General features: G+C 47.6%; 1 protein-coding gene across 1 annotated transcript; it reads right to left on the bottom strand.

Annotated features, from left to right (window-relative positions):
• Positions 1–4,628: 4,628 nt before the first annotated feature.
• LOC119452748 (uncharacterized) lies at positions 4,629–6,191 on the bottom strand. Its single transcript, XM_037714699.1, has 2 exons — positions 5,451–6,191; positions 4,629–5,051 (listed from the first exon to the last, which is right to left on the bottom strand). The coding sequence occupies exons 1-2, from the start codon at positions 6,189–6,191 to the stop codon at positions 4,629–4,631; spliced, it is 1,164 nt and encodes a 387-aa protein (XP_037570627.1).
• Positions 6,192–16,908: the final 10,717 nt, after the last annotated feature.

Below are 16,908 nucleotides of genomic sequence, written 5' to 3'. Positions count from 1 at the left end.
GAAATGAATGGTGCGACCTGCAAACGCCGTGTCCCATGGTGGAACGAGGAATGTCGGAACGCTCGTAGGAAACAGAACAAAGCGTGGGGGTTGCTACGCGACTCCCCAACTGCGGAAAATCTTGTTAATTTTAAGAAAATTAAATCGGAGGGCAGAAGAACGCGCCGACACGCCAGGAGAGAAAGTTGGAAAAAGTTTTTATCAGGCATAAACTCATATACAGACGAGGGCAGAGTCTGCAAGAAAGTTAATAAGATAAAAGGGCTACAAACCTATTCACTCCCGTTGGTAAACACACAAGGCCACAGTCTGGAAGACCAAGCTAACTGCCTGGGAGCACATTTTGAACATGTGGCCAGCTCATCTCATTATTCCCAAACATTTAAAAGGCACAAGGCTACAATAGAAAAACAGAAACTAGAAAGAAAAGGTACGGGAAACGAGGCATACAACCAGCCATTCTGCATTGCTGAGCTGTATGCATCACTTAGTTGTTGCAATAAGTCTGCGCCAGGCTCTGACCGCATAGCTTATCAAATGCTGAAACACCTTCCTCATGAAATAAAGAAAACTCTCCTCTCCCTATACAATGCTATATGGACCTCCGGCAAGATCCCCTCTGCCTGGAAAGAGGCCATTGTCGTTCCTATACTGAAGCAGGGCAAGGACCCATCGTCTGCTTCGAGTTACCGTCCTATAGCACTAACAAGCTGCCTCAGCAAACTGTTCGAAAAAATGATTAACCGCCGACTAATACATTTTCTCGAATCAAACAAATTGCTTGACCCGTACAAATGCGGGTTTCGAGAAGGTCGATCCACCGCCGACCATTTGATACGTATTGAGAAGCAAATTCGTGAAGCTTTCGTCCATAAACAGTTCTTTCTCTCTGTATTCCTTGATATAGAAAAAGCCTACGATAGTACGTGGCGGTTTGGAATACTTAGAGACCTCTCGCACGTTGGTATACGTGGTAACATGTTAAATGTCATAGAAAGTTATTTATCTAATCGCACTTTCCGTGTTCGTGTGGGAAATGCTGTATCAAGACCTTTTGTGCAGGAAACTGGAGTGCCACAGGGTGGGGTGCTCAGTTGCGCTCTCTTTATCGTAAAAATGAGTTCTTTGCGTCTGTATATCCCAAGAAACATGTTTTATTCTGCATACGTCGATGATGTACAGATAGGTTTCGCCTCGTGCAATCTCGCAGTCTGTGAGCGGCAGATTCAGCTTGGTCTGAACAAGGTGTCTAAGTGGGCAGACGAGAATGGATTTAGCCTTAACCCACAAAAGACCACCTGCGTCCTGTTCTCCAGAAAGAGGGGTCTGCACCCCGATCCTGACATTGAGTTGCAGGGACAACGCGTGCACGTAAAAACAGAACATAAATTTTTAGGTATGATTCTAGATACGAAGCTTACATTTGTGGCACACATACGGTATCTAAGAAACAAGTGTATGAAAACAATGAATATTCTAAAAGTGTTGTCACGCACCGCTTGGGGTAGTGACACACAGTGTCTTTTAAATTTGTACAAGAGCCTCATACTCACAAGATTAGATTACGGTGCCATAGTGTACCATTCCGCTACGCCAAGCGCCCTAAGGATGCTGGATCCTGTACACCATCTAGGCATCCGCCTAGCCACTGGTGCCTTCAGGACAAGTCCTGTGGCAAGCCTGTATGTAGAGGCGGACATGTGGTCGCTTGATATGCAACGTTCATCCTTAAGCCTCACCTATTTCCTGAAAGTAAATTCAAACTCGGAACACCCGTCCTTCTCAACCGTAAATGATATGACCAGTTCCACACTCTTTAATAACCGGCCGACAGCAAGAGAACCCTTTTCACTACGTGTAAGAAAAATTTGTGAAGAAATGGACATCCCACTACTTGAAAATACTCTGATGGCCCCAGCAAAGCCAGTGCCACCGTGGCATTGGCAACTCACAGAGTGTGATACTTCGTTTGTAGAGGTCACAAAAGATGCTCCAGAGGCACATATATGGATGCATTTTCTAGAAATCCAGTTCAAGTACTCGTCCTGCACTCAGTTTTACACCGACGCTTCCAAGTCACATGCAGGGGTATCTTATGCAGTAGTCGGCCCATCGTTCTCCGAGTCCGATGTACTGCACCCGCAAACAAGCATTTTTACGGCTGAGGCCTATGCACTTTTATCGGCTGTGAAGAGTATAGGCAAATCGAAACTCAAAAGATCAATAATATTTACAGACTCCCTAAGCGTCGTAAAAGCCATCATGACTCTACATAGACACACAAACCCTGTACTTATTGAACTGTATTCTGCTCTGTGCAAGGCATACATGTCTAACCAGCATATTATTATATGCTGGGTGCCTGGCCATAGAGGCATTGATGGGAATGTTCTGGCTGATCAAATGGCCACATCAACTACATCGCGAGCCCTTAACCCTACCGCTTCTATCCCTGCCAGCGATCTCAAGCCCTACTTGAGAAAAACTTCGAAGCCACTGGCAGCGCTTGTGGGATACCGAAACGAACAATAAGCTCCACTTAGTTAAGCCACAAATAGGTCCCTGGCATGCCGTTACGAAAATACGAAGAACAAATGTCCTATTATCTCGTCTGAGAATAGGACATACATACGGCACCCACAATTTCCTCTTAACTGGAAATGACCCGCCAACCTGTGGTAGATGTGGAGAGAGGCTTAACGTGCTCCACGTCCTCGTGGAGTGCAGGGAAGCCGAAACAGAGAGAAAAAGGCACTTTCCCCTAGCGTACCGGTACTGTCTTCCACTCCATCCCGCTATGTTTCTGGGCGACAAACCTCTCTTTAGCACTAAAGCTGTCCTGGATTTTCTGAGCGATGTAGTATTGCATGTTATTTGCCCAATAGTTTCGTAGCACACCCTCTCTCCAGAGGATGCCGCCACGATAGTAGTTTTGCATAGCACGCGCCTCCCGGCCCTTGCGTTTCAAAGGGTCTGTCAAGGCAGTAGTGCTGTTTGAAAAGTTTATCAATGATAAATTTTCGTTTATCTTCATTATCTTGCAATTTGTTCTTTCGTGTTCATAGTGCACCTCATTAGCCATTGCCATAATTTTATTACATATATATTTTACGCATTTTACAGCTATTGTTTTTAGGCCCTTTTACAGCCACGACACATCTACCTTTCGCAATTCATTGCTCCATTGTCAACTCATGAACACACTGGCCTGGCGCTCTTTGGCCATACCTGGCCCTTGCGCCATTAAACACCATACATCATCATCAACTATTGTGATGTGTTGCGAACTAAACTGGAACCTGCAGTCAGATTCAAACATCGTGGAAAACTGCGAAAAGGTGTCATCCTACAGCAAGATAACGCTCGGCCACATTCTGCCAAACGGACGGCCATAACAATAAAGGAGTTGGGTTTAGAATTGCTAGAACACCCGCCATGCAGTCCAGACCAGGTTCCAAGCGATATTCATATGTTTAGACCATTGAAGGAAGCGCTCAGGAAAAGATTTGCAACCGGTGCAGAAGTCATTGATGCGGTGCAAAATTGGTTACAGGTGCAACCCAAAAATGTTTTTTCAGATGGAATCAAAAAACTTGTGAAACGTTGGGCAAAGTGCGTTGAAGTGCAGGAAGGTTATGTAGAAAAATAATGTATGGTTCAGTTTTCTATCATTAGAATAAATGTACAGGGTCGCCCACTCTTATTACGAACACGGTGCAGCGTGGCCGCGCTCCGCGGAGCGCCAGCGCACGCCGTGTGCGCCGCGCCGTGTCGTGTGCCGTGTGCGCCGTGTGCGCTGGCCACGCCGTGTGCGCTGGCGCTCCGCGAAGCGCGGCCACGCTGCGCCGTGTTCGTACTAGGAGTGGATGACCCTGTACCTGTTCTCAAAAGTCCCTTTAATTTTATTGCGATAGCAATTATATGGCCACTTCCACCGGATTTCTGCCGTCGCCGTCACCGTGAGGTTCCGTATAGATAAAATCTTCGCCGCGCGCCGTATGCCCGAGCGGAAGCGTGCGGGCACGCAGGCTGTCACGGAGAGCGAACGCACTCAATCTTCCACGCGCAAGCAAGGAAGCGGGAGTGAGTGAGTGAAAAACATTTATTGTCGCTATATACAAAGAGAGAGTTTGGGACGAGCCAGAAGGGCCCGCCCCGTACAAAGTCTAGGAGGGGTTCCTATTCCGGGACCCCTGTGGCTTTTGCGGCAGCCTGGGCTCGGTCCACCAGGGCACGTTGGTCCTGTATGGTCGAGCAACCGAGCAGGGCAGCCTCCCAGCTCTCCCGGGAAGGATGGGGGTGGGAGAGGTAGGCCGGGTTGTTGGGGCATGCCCATACCATGTGGTAGGTGTCCGCGGACACGTTCCCACAGTGCGGGCACTCGCCTGAAAAAGCTGAATTAAAATGCTTCAGTACTGCCGGGCACAGTACTGTGTTGGTATAGAGGCGCAGGAGCCAGCGCTCCTCTGCCTTCGTGAGGCCTTTACACGGGGGAGGATACCGGCCGTGAGAAGATTGGTAGAAAATAGAAATTTGCCGGAAATTAATAGCCGAATTGAAATCCTGGTCCTCTATATGCGACGGATGAGGCGATGCCCGGTAGTTAAGCGCGCGGGCGGTAGCGTCTGCTACCTCATTTCCCTCGATCCCCGCATGTGCTGGGGCTCAGATGACGGTTCGCCGGGTCGGGTAACCCTGGTACTCACATCGGTGAAGAATTTTAAAGGTACGATACGGAATGCGTCCTGCTGCAGGTTGCGACAGGCTTCCCTAGAGTCGGTGATGATGACTCGGGAAGCTGGATCCGCGGCGGCTAGCGCGATGGCGACTTCCTCCGCGTGTGTTATGTTAGGGGCACGGAAAGTGAGGCCCTGTACTGGTTCGTTTTGGTGGATGACAGCTGCCGTATACCAGCCCCCGTGGTGCGGGCCAGCTGCATCGGTGTAGAATACCCCCGGCCGGGTGCCGTACCGCTCGGAAATGGACGCCGCACGCGCGAGGCGGCGGCCATCGTGGGCATCCTTGGTCATGTTGCTTGGGAGGGGTCGTACCTGTAGTGCGAAGCGCCAGGCTTCAGGCAAGGAGACCCGCTCCTCCCGTTGAGTTGTGTAAGCGATGTGTAAGCGGGTCAGAAGGCGGCTACCCACTGCTGTTTTGCCTAACCGCAAGTATTGATTGTTGAGATGCGCCTCACGGAGCTCCCCAAAGGTGTTCGTCATTCCTAACTCGAGAAGACGTTGATTGGACGTAGTGATGGGGAGATCGAGGGCTTTCTTGTGAGTTTGCGGAGAATCACTTCGAGTGCGTTCTCATCGCATTAGCGCAGGTGGAGGTACGGTGCCGAATACAGAATCCGGCTGGTCACGAACGCATTCGCCAGCCGCAGGGCGTCTTTGCATCGTAATCCCCCCCCCCCGTTTGTTAGAAACCCGGCGGACCATGCGGCCCACTTGGTCCCCCAACTTGCGGAGCTTTTGGAGAGTTGTATCAATCTTGCGGTTCCGGTGAATAAAGAGTCCCAATACTCGTATCTCCTCGTGTTCGGGGATTGGACCGCTAAGCAGGCAGAGGGCGATTTTGGTTGTGCATTTCGGATTGGACCGAAGATGCACGAATTCCGATTTGCTCGGGGAGCATTCAAGACCGCAGCGGCGTGCGTATTCGTCCACAATAGACGCCGCTTGCTGCAGGCTGGTCTCGATGTCTCCTACCAAACCATGTGTTGCCCACAGAGTGATGTCGTCGGCGTACAGAGCGTGCTGCACGCCGGGGACCGCACTCAGTAGGGTAGGGAGCCTGACCATGGCCAAGTTGAAGAGGACTGGCGAGAGAACCGCTCCCTGTGGCGTCCCTCGCGTACCAAGCTGGTACGGGCCATGTTCTGAGTGTTGCAGACGAATGTAGGATTGCCGATCCGTCAGGAATTGTCGGATATATCGAAATGTGTTGCATCCACAGTCTGTTTGGGACAGGTGTGTAAGGATGATCTCGTGGGTCACGTTGTCAAACGCTCCCTTTAAGTCCAAGGCAAGAACTACCTTATCGTCGCTGGGGTGTTCGACCGGAGCCAGGATCTCCCGATGGAGTTTGAGCAGAACATCTTGTGCGGACCGGTGTGGACGGAAGCCGTACATAGTGTCTGCGAAGGTGTTCTGTATTTCGAGGTAGGTAGACAATCGGTCGCGGACCATGGTCTCCATTAACTTTCCCACACAAGAGGTAAGGGAGATGGGCCGGAGATTGTTTATATTAATGGCTTTACCTGGTTTGGAAATGAAAGTAACGAGTGCTGTTTTACAATCCACCGGGAGAGGCGCTCCTCCCTCCCAGATGACATTAAAGCGCCGGAGGGGGGGGGGGGGGGGGGGCGCACTTCTACTCTGCCAACAACCGCGCTCGTCGCTTGCTCGCACCGTCTCTTATCTCCACACGGCTCTGACCTTTATGCGCTGTGCATGCGCCGCTCAGTTTCCGTTAAAGCGATAGACCGCACGTACCTTCGCCCGCTGCGGCGTATATGCGCTTGCTGCCAGCGTTTTGACAGTCGTTGTCTGCAGTCATTCAGTGTGATCTATTCATGTTTGTTTGTGCGCGCTCACACCACAGTTAGTAATAGTCGGGCCACATTTTCCAACGCACGCTACACATGCAATGCTGCCCGGATCGGCAGTGCAGCGCTACAGGCGTGTCCCTTCACACGCGCTGCCCACGGGAAGCGCTTCTCATCAACACCACCGTTTCACACGCGCCTTCTCGCGGTCATCGAGTCTCTCTTCATGTCGGTCTACTTACGCCGCAGCACACCTGCTTACTTAATCAGCTCATGTTTACTACAATTCATATTGCTACCAAAGCCGCTCACCTTACTTCGTATGACATTGCTGTGTTGCTATCGCATTCATTGCTTCGCCCTTAGGGCGACACTGTGACATTTTTAACACGAAAGTGTTTTATGCCGGGGTCCACCAAGACTTCACTGACGTATTTCCGTCACGGAAATACGTCAGCTTACAATGTACACGAACATAATACAAAGAAAGAAACCAGAAGAAAAAGTTCCACAAACATGCAAAATTTGGAAATCGAACCCACGACCTCTCGGTCCGCGACGTTAGATCGCCGAGCGTTTAACCCATTGCGCCACAAACGCATTTGCAGAGAGCTACACAGACGCGCCTTATATATCTAACACTCCTCCGTGTACCCGCGCTCTTGCTCGGGGCGGTGCCGCCGCCTACGAGCAGAAAAGAGAAGTACTGCATTATGACACTAACGCGCACCGACAGTGAACGCTTCGGTGGTCTCAGCACTACGACGCCTCGATGCCAGCATTCGAAGGGACGCTGGCATCAAGAAGCACTACCAACGCCACCTAGGTGGCGTTCACCGTACTCAGCACAGCGGAGCGTGGCCTCCGCAATTAGCTCTGAAAATGTTTCTGAAGTTGATCGCGGAGGCTGCAATTACGACGCGCTGTACGCGCTGATTTGACTCGGTGACGATTCAGTTACGTGCTTTGTCTTGCGCGTTGTATTAGTGTGTCAGTTACGTGCTTCGTCTTTCGCGTTGTGCTAGCGTGTGCAGCGTAGTGCAGCTTCCATATGCACGACGGTTGCTCATGGTCATCGACGTTGGTAGTCGTGATGGAGGAGACGTGCCACCAGGCGTCAGCGTGGGTGCATCAACGCCTAAGGGCGCTTTAGCCACAAAACACCAATAGACATTATATATCAATGTGCAATAAACATTACACTACTTCTGTGAAGACACGTTTCACTTTCGTGTTCTATACCGATTCCTATATAAGAGGGATCAACCACATTTTTTTTTACTTCCCCTCGCATATATATTGTCCCGTAACAATATAGTCATATCATATGACTTCTTATGATATGACTAATAAAAATCGGAACCCTCGGTTTCCTTTCTTCTCGTTTGTGTCTATATGGACTATATATACAGACAATGAAGCTAAGGAAAGCACAGGGAAATTAGCTGTGGTGGAAACTGAAATTCTGAAAATAATAAAGAAAGGGGAAATGAAAGCGGACGAAAAGATAACTTGGCGCCGGTGGGGAGCCGAACCCACCACCTCCGCATTACGCGTGTGTTGCACTATCAATTGTCCTATGGCGACAATATATATATATATATATATATATATATATATATATATAAAGTAGGATGAAAATCACAAATGCATGGTTATCTTTGGTTATTGTGGTCACACACTCATATATATATATATATATATATATATATATATATATATATATATATATATATATGTGTGTGTGTGTGTGTGTGTGTGTGTGTTTCAGAGTTTTCTGTGTGGATGGATGAAGCGAAAATGAAAACAACGTAAGGCGCGGTCACTAAGCATGTATTCCTGAACACGCATAAAGTCTAGGCTAAATCCAAATGTGAACATTGCGCACAAGCCGTTTGCTTACTTCTCGAAGTATCTGACCCCCAAAAAAGAAAAAGAAAAAAGCAGCCTTCCTTAAGATGTCTTCAAAGCGCACAGCGAGCAACATTCGGTGAAGCTCCTTCGAATTCTTGTAGTACATTCACAATCCTTGTTCTCTTTTTCTGCCGTGCAGTGTGGAATTCGAAGCTCTGAACACTTGTTTGCTTTTTAAATTTGTTTTTAATAAAAGGCCGCTGACTCAAAAGCCAGATATCTAAGCTAAAAGGCTTAAGCCTCACAAGAACATACATAAGAATACGTGATCTGTTTACACGAAAACCTTTACTCCAGAGCGAAACCGTAGCAACCACATAGACAGCAACATTAGCGGCTCAAAAAGAACAGCGAAGTCGGAAGTGACGGCGCAAGACTTACACGAACGCGAAAGCTAAGTCGTTGAAGACGCGATAGCGATGCATGCACGTCACGTACGATGGAAGCCTTCCGACGCGTTCTCTTTGTTTTTATTTTCCCCCCTCCCGAAGAACTGGGAAATCTGTTCTTATACGTGTATTCAGGGGCCGTATTCTGAAACGTTCAACTTGGCAAAATTTCTTTTTTCGCTTTCAGGTGCGCGCTGATTGGCTGGTTGACCAAAAGTGGAAAAGAAGTCGCGCCACCTAGCAGTTCCGGTGTACGTCACTCTGACGTCATGGTGTCAGTGGGTGCTCCCGACATGTATTGAATAAACTCACACGCCTGCGTCGTTCTGCGGCCGATACATTCGAAAACAACACACCCGAGCCACTCTGCACTCATACGGTGCGCCCTCGCGTGTGTTTTGCGGGGCGTACGAGTGCGCGTGTTGGTAGTGCATGCTGACGTCACGGGTGAGCAGCCGGTAGACTTATTGAACGCGACTTTCGCCTAGGCGAAATTTCTCCAAAGTGGAACGTTTCAGAATACGGCCCCAGTCGTTTCCCGAACTGCTTGCCCGAATATATGCAGCTCTTATTACTACTCAAGATAAGAAAACTAATCGCGATGACGTTACTTGCCTATACTCTTGCTGACTTGAACACCGCAAGCAGGAGTCAGGGGCCAACAGCAGCAGAAGATGAGCTTTAGTGCTACCGTTTCTGAAAAGAAAGAAAAGCTACGATAGTTCTCATTTCTGAGATCGAACGAGATATAAGTGTAAATGCGCTTACATGGGCCTTAACAACACGTCTGCGTTATTTCTTATGCGCTGCTTCTGTATTACGCGTTTAGACTATGTTACAACGACAGCTCGTTCACTAAGATTTCCTCCGGCAAGGAGGGTGGAGGGAAAACAAGAGGTGAAAGGCAGAGAGGTTGACCAGATTAAGTGTCCTCTTGGCTACTCTGCACAGGGGGGTGAGATAAGGCCTGAAAACATAAGTAAACAAGAGAATGTTAAAAAAAACGCATCAGTCCGCACTTTGTATAGTTTTTCAGTGAGTGGCGTTTCCTTGAAAATGTGCTTTTAAAGCAGTTCATGCCGACGTCGGCTGAGACCAGGGTCCAAGAATTCTGTCTTCCGTGTAGGGACGGTTGTAAATTTTGTCGAGCGTGGTGCTGAAGACTGTGTGTATTGAAACCACGACAATCACACAGAAGGTGCGCCTATCGTCTCTTTGCACCCGTTAACTTCACAATCTATATACTTGTGGCCATTCCGATGAGGTAGGAGTACGCATTGGTAAAAGCTGCTCCAAGTCATAGGCGACAAATGAGAGTTACCTCCCGTCGTTGTAAGCTGTGTAGAAAGCAGAGCTACAGATCCAGGGAACAAATGCGCTGGTTTTCAGAGTCTGTCGAATTTCATTTGGCCAACGTAATCTCGCGAGCAAGTGCACGGAGCTTTCCCGCTGCGTCTGTTCTTGGCATCGGGATAGCGACGCAATCGGCATTGGTATGTGACGATCGAGCGGCTGCATCTGCTTGCTCGTTTCCAACAGTACCAAAGTGACTTGGCAGCCATTTAAATACGATGTCATGTCACCATGTCCTTTCTCAACTGCCTGATGGTGAATTTCTCGTATGTCCGTGAGGAGTCGTTCGTGGGGCCAACTTTGGAGGGCGACCTTGGAATCGCAGGAGATGCACCATTTCTGGGGCGTTTCCTGGTTGATCAATTGAACTGCTGCGCACAGAGCTGCAATTTCGGCAGCCGTCGTTGATGTCATGATCGATCTCCTGAATTTTATCTCTGTAGGTTTTGCTGGGATAAACACTGCAGCTACTGAACTGGAGTGCATGACCGACCCATCAGTTTAAACATGTAAGTGGTCCCCGTGGACCTCATGTAGTAGCAATAATGCTGCCTGCTTCAATGCTCTGTGCCTTCTTGCCTTGAAGAAGGCATCTGTGCCTTCTTCTTGATGCCAGAAATATTGAGGCATACTCGAAGTGAATGCAGGACCCCAGGGGCCACGAAGGAGCGATGCTCCGTGAGTAGTCAGGAGACGGCTAAAACTCGTATGCGGCCTAGTTGTTGGCAGGCAAGCAAGATGGTGAAAGAGAATCCTTGTGATATGTCCACTCTTAGAGCGTCGATTTCAATGTACGTATAGGGTGGTCACGCACTATGGAGATTGTGGCTACTGTGGATGCACACTTAGCGAGGCCGAGTGACGTCCGTAAAACATGAGGTTCAAGTTAGCCATCACACCTGGAACTTGCGAGCACAAAACAATAAGTATTTTCACTATCGCACATATCGACAAGCAAGCACTTGTTTTCTGTAAAGCTCTTGCATTGAGCTACGTGACATGCTTCCAAGCCTAGTGTTTTTTGATGCATTGATGACATTTACTTTAAATGTAAGTGCGTTGCGTATCGCGCAACAGAATCTCGTGACTCCTTTGGCGAACTTGGCAACGCGTAGCACTGCCGCGAGGCCACATATTAAAAAATCAATTGCATGTTTCTTGTGGCCCATTCTTTGCGCGTGCTGTTGCAAGCAGTGTCACACGCGTTACATTTAGAGGGTAAAAGGTGTCGAACGGGACTGACTGTCGCTTCTGCGAAGGAAGCGGGGGCTCATCCACTCTGCGTCACTGGTCCTTCCGTGAAGCTTCCATTCAGTCGCAGAGGGCAGTGGAAGCGCACAATGGAGGACCTTTTCTTCTTATTCTCTTGAAGAGAATTGCGGAAGCGAATTAACTATTAAGAGTAGCGAAGGCGAGTGCGAAATCGCAGCAGAGACTACGTAGTCGTTCATCGAACAACTGCGATAGTACGATTGTACGCCATCATTTCGAAAAGTTCTTGTATATAGTAAGTAGTACGCAGCTCCCACTGTATAAAACGCTGCGAGCTTTTAAACACATGGGAACGGAGAAATTGCTTTTCTCTACATCCACTTCACGGAATTCGATTAGGTTTGCTATACTTAAAAGAAAATGGTGAAATCTACCGACTGTACCAAGCAGATCTTTTTATTTAGGCTATCAAGATTTTTTTTATATTAAATGCTGAATACCGGAAAATGTGTAAAACTGATACAAAAGGTTCAAAACTCTAATTCAGCTATTAATAACGAGATATCACCATCACATAAAGTGTACCTATTGAGACAATACCTTAAGCGAACATAATTGTTGGATCATGCACCGCTGTAAAATATACTGCTATAATTTTTGAGCATCCCGTAAGCATTCCAACAATATTGCTTGAGCTTTAAACTCAGATATTACATTTGTCCACTACGCATGCTCTAACAAATGCGGTTTACAAATTTGTGACATTTTTTGGGGCACGAATGTTTAAACTTTGCGCTTCTGTTTTCATATGTTTACTAATTTTTTTTATTCTAAGTCGTAAATTGAAATTCTTCGGTTGACAGTCGATGAAAGTTGGCTTTGTCTTGAATTCAGCAAACCTAATTTAATATGGCTGAGCAGTTGACTAACGAGAGCATTTCTGCGTTTCACGTACGTTCGGATAGGTAAGTTGACCCCAATCTTAAGCTTCCTCTTAAGTGGGAGAACTGCAGTAGCACAGCAGCTAAAACACCCGGCTCGCGGCCGAGCAGTCATGAGTTGGAATGCTGCCACAGGGCTTTGTGTCACTCCCTTTGTATTGCGCAACCTTTAGGCATAATGAAATGCCAACTCACCGAGTATTGAGGGAAATATGTCAGTCGCTCTGAGGCTTTATAAAGGAAAAGATAGGGAAATATCCGGAAGTCCTCGGGAAATACATGGCTGCAAAAACTACGGCAGAACTCACCTCAGGATGACGATCGATGCTAATACGAATAGCACTCGAGCAACGTAGTGACAGACCACATTCCTGTAGTCACGTTTAACACGTGTCGTGGTAATTCTGACACTTGGGTTGCTTCGGCTATATGCCACATACTCCCACTTTGCTATGGCACTCGCTTGCAACGGTCACTTATGAGCATGGAGGCATGACGACGACTGTATGACGCTGATGCATTGACGATGGAATGATGAAGAAGGAATGATATCGATGACGATGGTTATATAACAACCGCCGCAGCTGGCAGCGCCATCTGGCATGACGTCAGAGGAGTAGCCGGCGTTGCATCGCATATATAGAATGGGCGGCTCGGCGGGATTCGTCGGAAGATATGCAAAGTGAGTCGGAGAGACTGAAAGAAGCCAGGCTTCGTCGTCGGAACGAAACCAAGAGGAGGCAGCGAGCCGAGGAGACGGAGGAAGAACGAGCCGCACGCCTCGAGAAGCATCGTAAGTACGCCAGGCGAGTGGATTCAGATGAGGATAGCACCCGGAATGTGTTCAAGAAACTGGACGACAACCTCTTATCCTCCCGCCTCACCGACCATCGGGCCGTCTTTGTGGTAATTGAGAAACAACAAGATGAAGACTTTCAAAATAAATCCGTTACACTTTAAAAATGTCTAGTCTTTAATGTAACCATAATTTAACGAGAGGTAACAACGAAACCTAAACACTCAGACGTACGAAGCGAAAACGATAAAGATGAGAGAGAACCGTAGAGAGAACCAAGCTAAACAATAAGATTAACCGTACCTCTCGCTACGCACACCCAGGCATAACTGAGTTAAGCCACAGCCAAGTTTTTGTCTTTAGGCAACCGGCTCGAACGTCAAATAGCAAGGCACTGACATTTGTGTTATCGTAGAGATTATCCCGTCTAATTTCTTTTTTCTCATTCTTGTAAATCTCCGTGGTCCTTTTTGTTTCCATTCTTTGCATCCAATTCACTGCCTCTGTCTCTCTCACTTTCTTTCTGGTGACTCCTCGTTGTCTATTTGCACTTTAAATTACCCTGTACTTGGTTGCCAACTTTCTTGACCTCCTCTTCCATTCTGTGTCCACGCGTTCCAGGTACAGATACTTGTGCACTTTAGCCACCCATTTATTTTCATCCATGTTCCTGAGTCTTTCTTTAAAACTAATTTTGCACTGCGCTTCTCCGACTTCAAAAGAGGCCCAACCCATGTCCCCCTGCACTGCCTCATTTGGGGTGTTACCGTGGGCTCCCAAAGCCAACCGGCCCACTGATGTTTGGTTAACATCCAACCCCGACAAGATATCTGATTTTAAGCACAGAATAGCATTTGCGAATGTTATCGCTGGCACCATTATTCCTTTCCAGATTCCACGCACCACGTCATACTTAGTGTGGCCCCACAGTGCTCTGTTTCATTATTTCTGCATTCCGCTTTGCCTTTATTTTCAGATTATCTTGGTGGGTGCTTGCGTAAATCTTTCTTTCGTTTATGTATATGGCGAAGTATTTATATTGCTTGACTATGGGTATGACTTGCTGTTGAATTGACACCACGGAATTACTCATCTCTTCATTAAAGATCATAATTCTCGATTTCTCTGTTAATCTTCAGGCCTAGATTTGTCGCTGCGTTGCCACAGATATTGGCAAGTGTCAGTAAGTCTCTCGTGTAGTAGCCTAGTAGCACTATGTCGTCCGCGTACATCGGTCCAGGGACCTTCTGTTGCACTATTTGTCCATTACGCATGCAGAGACAAGTTAGTACATTACCGCTCAGTCGCGAATATGTGCTAGCAACACTTCTGGGCGACCGCTCCAAACATAATCTGTTCTTTGTCCTTGTCCTAATTGCGCTACAATGCCTTCATGAAATATTAGCCAATTCACCCGAGAACTAGTTATGCTGAAACGTTCTTTCATTTATTCTCCTACTGTTGCTTTTAGCAGAACGCCCATTCGGTACAGAGCTCTCGGACTTTGGTATGTTAACAAACAATATTTCGTTGACTATAATCAAAATATCTCTACAGTGCATTTAATTTGTGCTGTCAGAGCTGGTAACACTATCAAAATGTGGCTTGAAATATTTTTCGAGCGTGTGGTTAAATCCAAAGAGAGGAATGATGGCGTGCCTTCTTAGTGAGTGTTCTCGCCTCAATGCTCAGCACTTTAGACCATGCACGACGAACTCGACTATCGTTCCTTCGTCAGCAGATTTCTTGGATAGCTGTCCCAGCCGGCGTTGAGCAAGTGGCTATAAATCCGCTGCTGTGTTTTTCTTTTCTTCGTTTATGCGTCAGGACTACGTAGCACAGCACACTGTGATCGTTGCCAGAAGCCTCACAGCGTGGCTTCAGACAGATTTTTATTCGTATTTTTATTTCCTTTCTCCTCTCCTATTAGTTCCTTTCCTGTTCCCACGTTGCAGAGTTCTGGTTTATACCTCATTGGCTGTGCTGTCGTATAATGCTCTCTCTCTCCCTTAACTGGCTAAAAAGATTCATGAGCCATTCCACACTGTGAAGGTGGATGAGCAGCGACGCTGTTCAGCGCACGACATGCACGACACAAAATTTTGAACAAAGGTACGAGCATGTTAGTTGTCCTGATCGGTGGTCATCGTGACGATAGGTACGCACACACATTCGCGCATCACCTCTGTCATTGAATCTGTCCGTAACGTAAGACAAAATGAATGGCTCATATCTCCGTAAACGCGGCCTCCCCATTACGACGAGCTAAAGAGAATTGATATTCTACGCTGGAATGATGAGCGCCAACGGAGCCTGCTGTGGAAGAAGACGACGACGAATGCGTGAGCAGTGGCACGAGCGCGTTCGCGCAGTTGCGCCGAGGGGCGCCAACGAGCCAGCTGTGAACGAAGACGACAACGCTCGATCCATTGCTGATGATGATAGTTGTCCCGCGCGGACGCCATGGCCTAGTCATGGACAGGGTCGCTGTAAAAGTTTCTATCAGGACATGCAGCTGTAGACTGATAATAACATTATCGAAAGCATGTTTGTTGTATGCTTTGCTCCTATGTCCACTTTCTCACCGTGCCAGTCAATATTATTTTCTAATAAAGTGGTTAATCTATTCGTTTCTAGCGCTGAATGTGTTTTGTAGCATAAGCTGCGCCAAATTATCACGCTTTCTGTTGTAACGCTTTAATTTGGGCGGCATTTACTACCATTTGTGTCATTTATCAAACGTAATGCCTGTTCCGTTGCAACTAGACTAAGTTCGCTTGCATACACTGGTTGTGTAATTATTTATTGTACATACGACAAAGCACACGTTCTTAACATTCGACACGGCACAGCCTTCTTTTGATGAAGTGGTGAAACACTTCTTTTTCCTGAATCGCCTGGAGCCGAGACCTCCGGCTATGTCAATGCAATGCGCAGACGTCGCGCAGAGGAGAATGAAAATTAGCGTAGCTTGCACGGGGGGCGTAATGCTAAAGAGACAGCGGAGCTGGTGAGCACCTAGCTAGTCCTGGCTTTTGGGTTAGGCTAAGCACTACCAAGTCATCCCAAGCATTTTCCGGAATTTATTGATTAATTATTGATCAATTATCGATTACCTATCAATTAGCTATCGATTTGATATCGATGACTGACTAAGCTTAAGTTGTCCCAACCATGCTTAACTAGACTTACCAGGCTCAGCTTCACTAGTTCACAGGGGTATATGCCATTACGCTTGGAGAAAGCACTACCGCCAGGATCGGCCCACATTTTTGTCTGCGACGAACGGACTAACACTCGGCTTTAACAGCTCCGCTGTTCAAAAAAAAAAAAAAAAAAAGGCGGCACGAACAGAACGACGTGCTGTCTTCTTACTTTCTTCAATAACACGCTGTCTGCGTAGTCTTAAAAAAGGAAACGACAGCAAGCTATTTCATTGTATGAATACCAGAGTCCTTCGCTCAAAGGATTCTGCTGATTATTCACGATCTGCACCATGTTCACGTCGTGTGTCAATAGTAAAGCCTCTGTGACATCATACCATCGAAAATAAGACGCGGCCCTTTGAGAAGAGACCGAAACCGAGAAGAGGGAGTATGCAGTGGCTAGGGAACGCCGGCTGGGGATATTATTTTCCACCTAGGGATTTTTCGCCTTTCACCTGGGGACAAATAGCATGGGCTGGCCATCAGTGCGTGGCGCCGCGCTCTTTGCGCTCGATGACGCTGGTTCAGTCGGCGCAGAGCGCGCGCG

Source organism: Dermacentor silvarum, chromosome 5 (genome assembly GCF_013339745.2).
Source record: "Dermacentor silvarum isolate Dsil-2018 chromosome 5, BIME_Dsil_1.4, whole genome shotgun sequence".
NCBI lineage: Eukaryota > Metazoa > Arthropoda > Arachnida > Ixodida > Ixodidae > Dermacentor > Dermacentor silvarum.
This window is presented reverse-complemented; position numbering and strand designations above follow the sequence as displayed.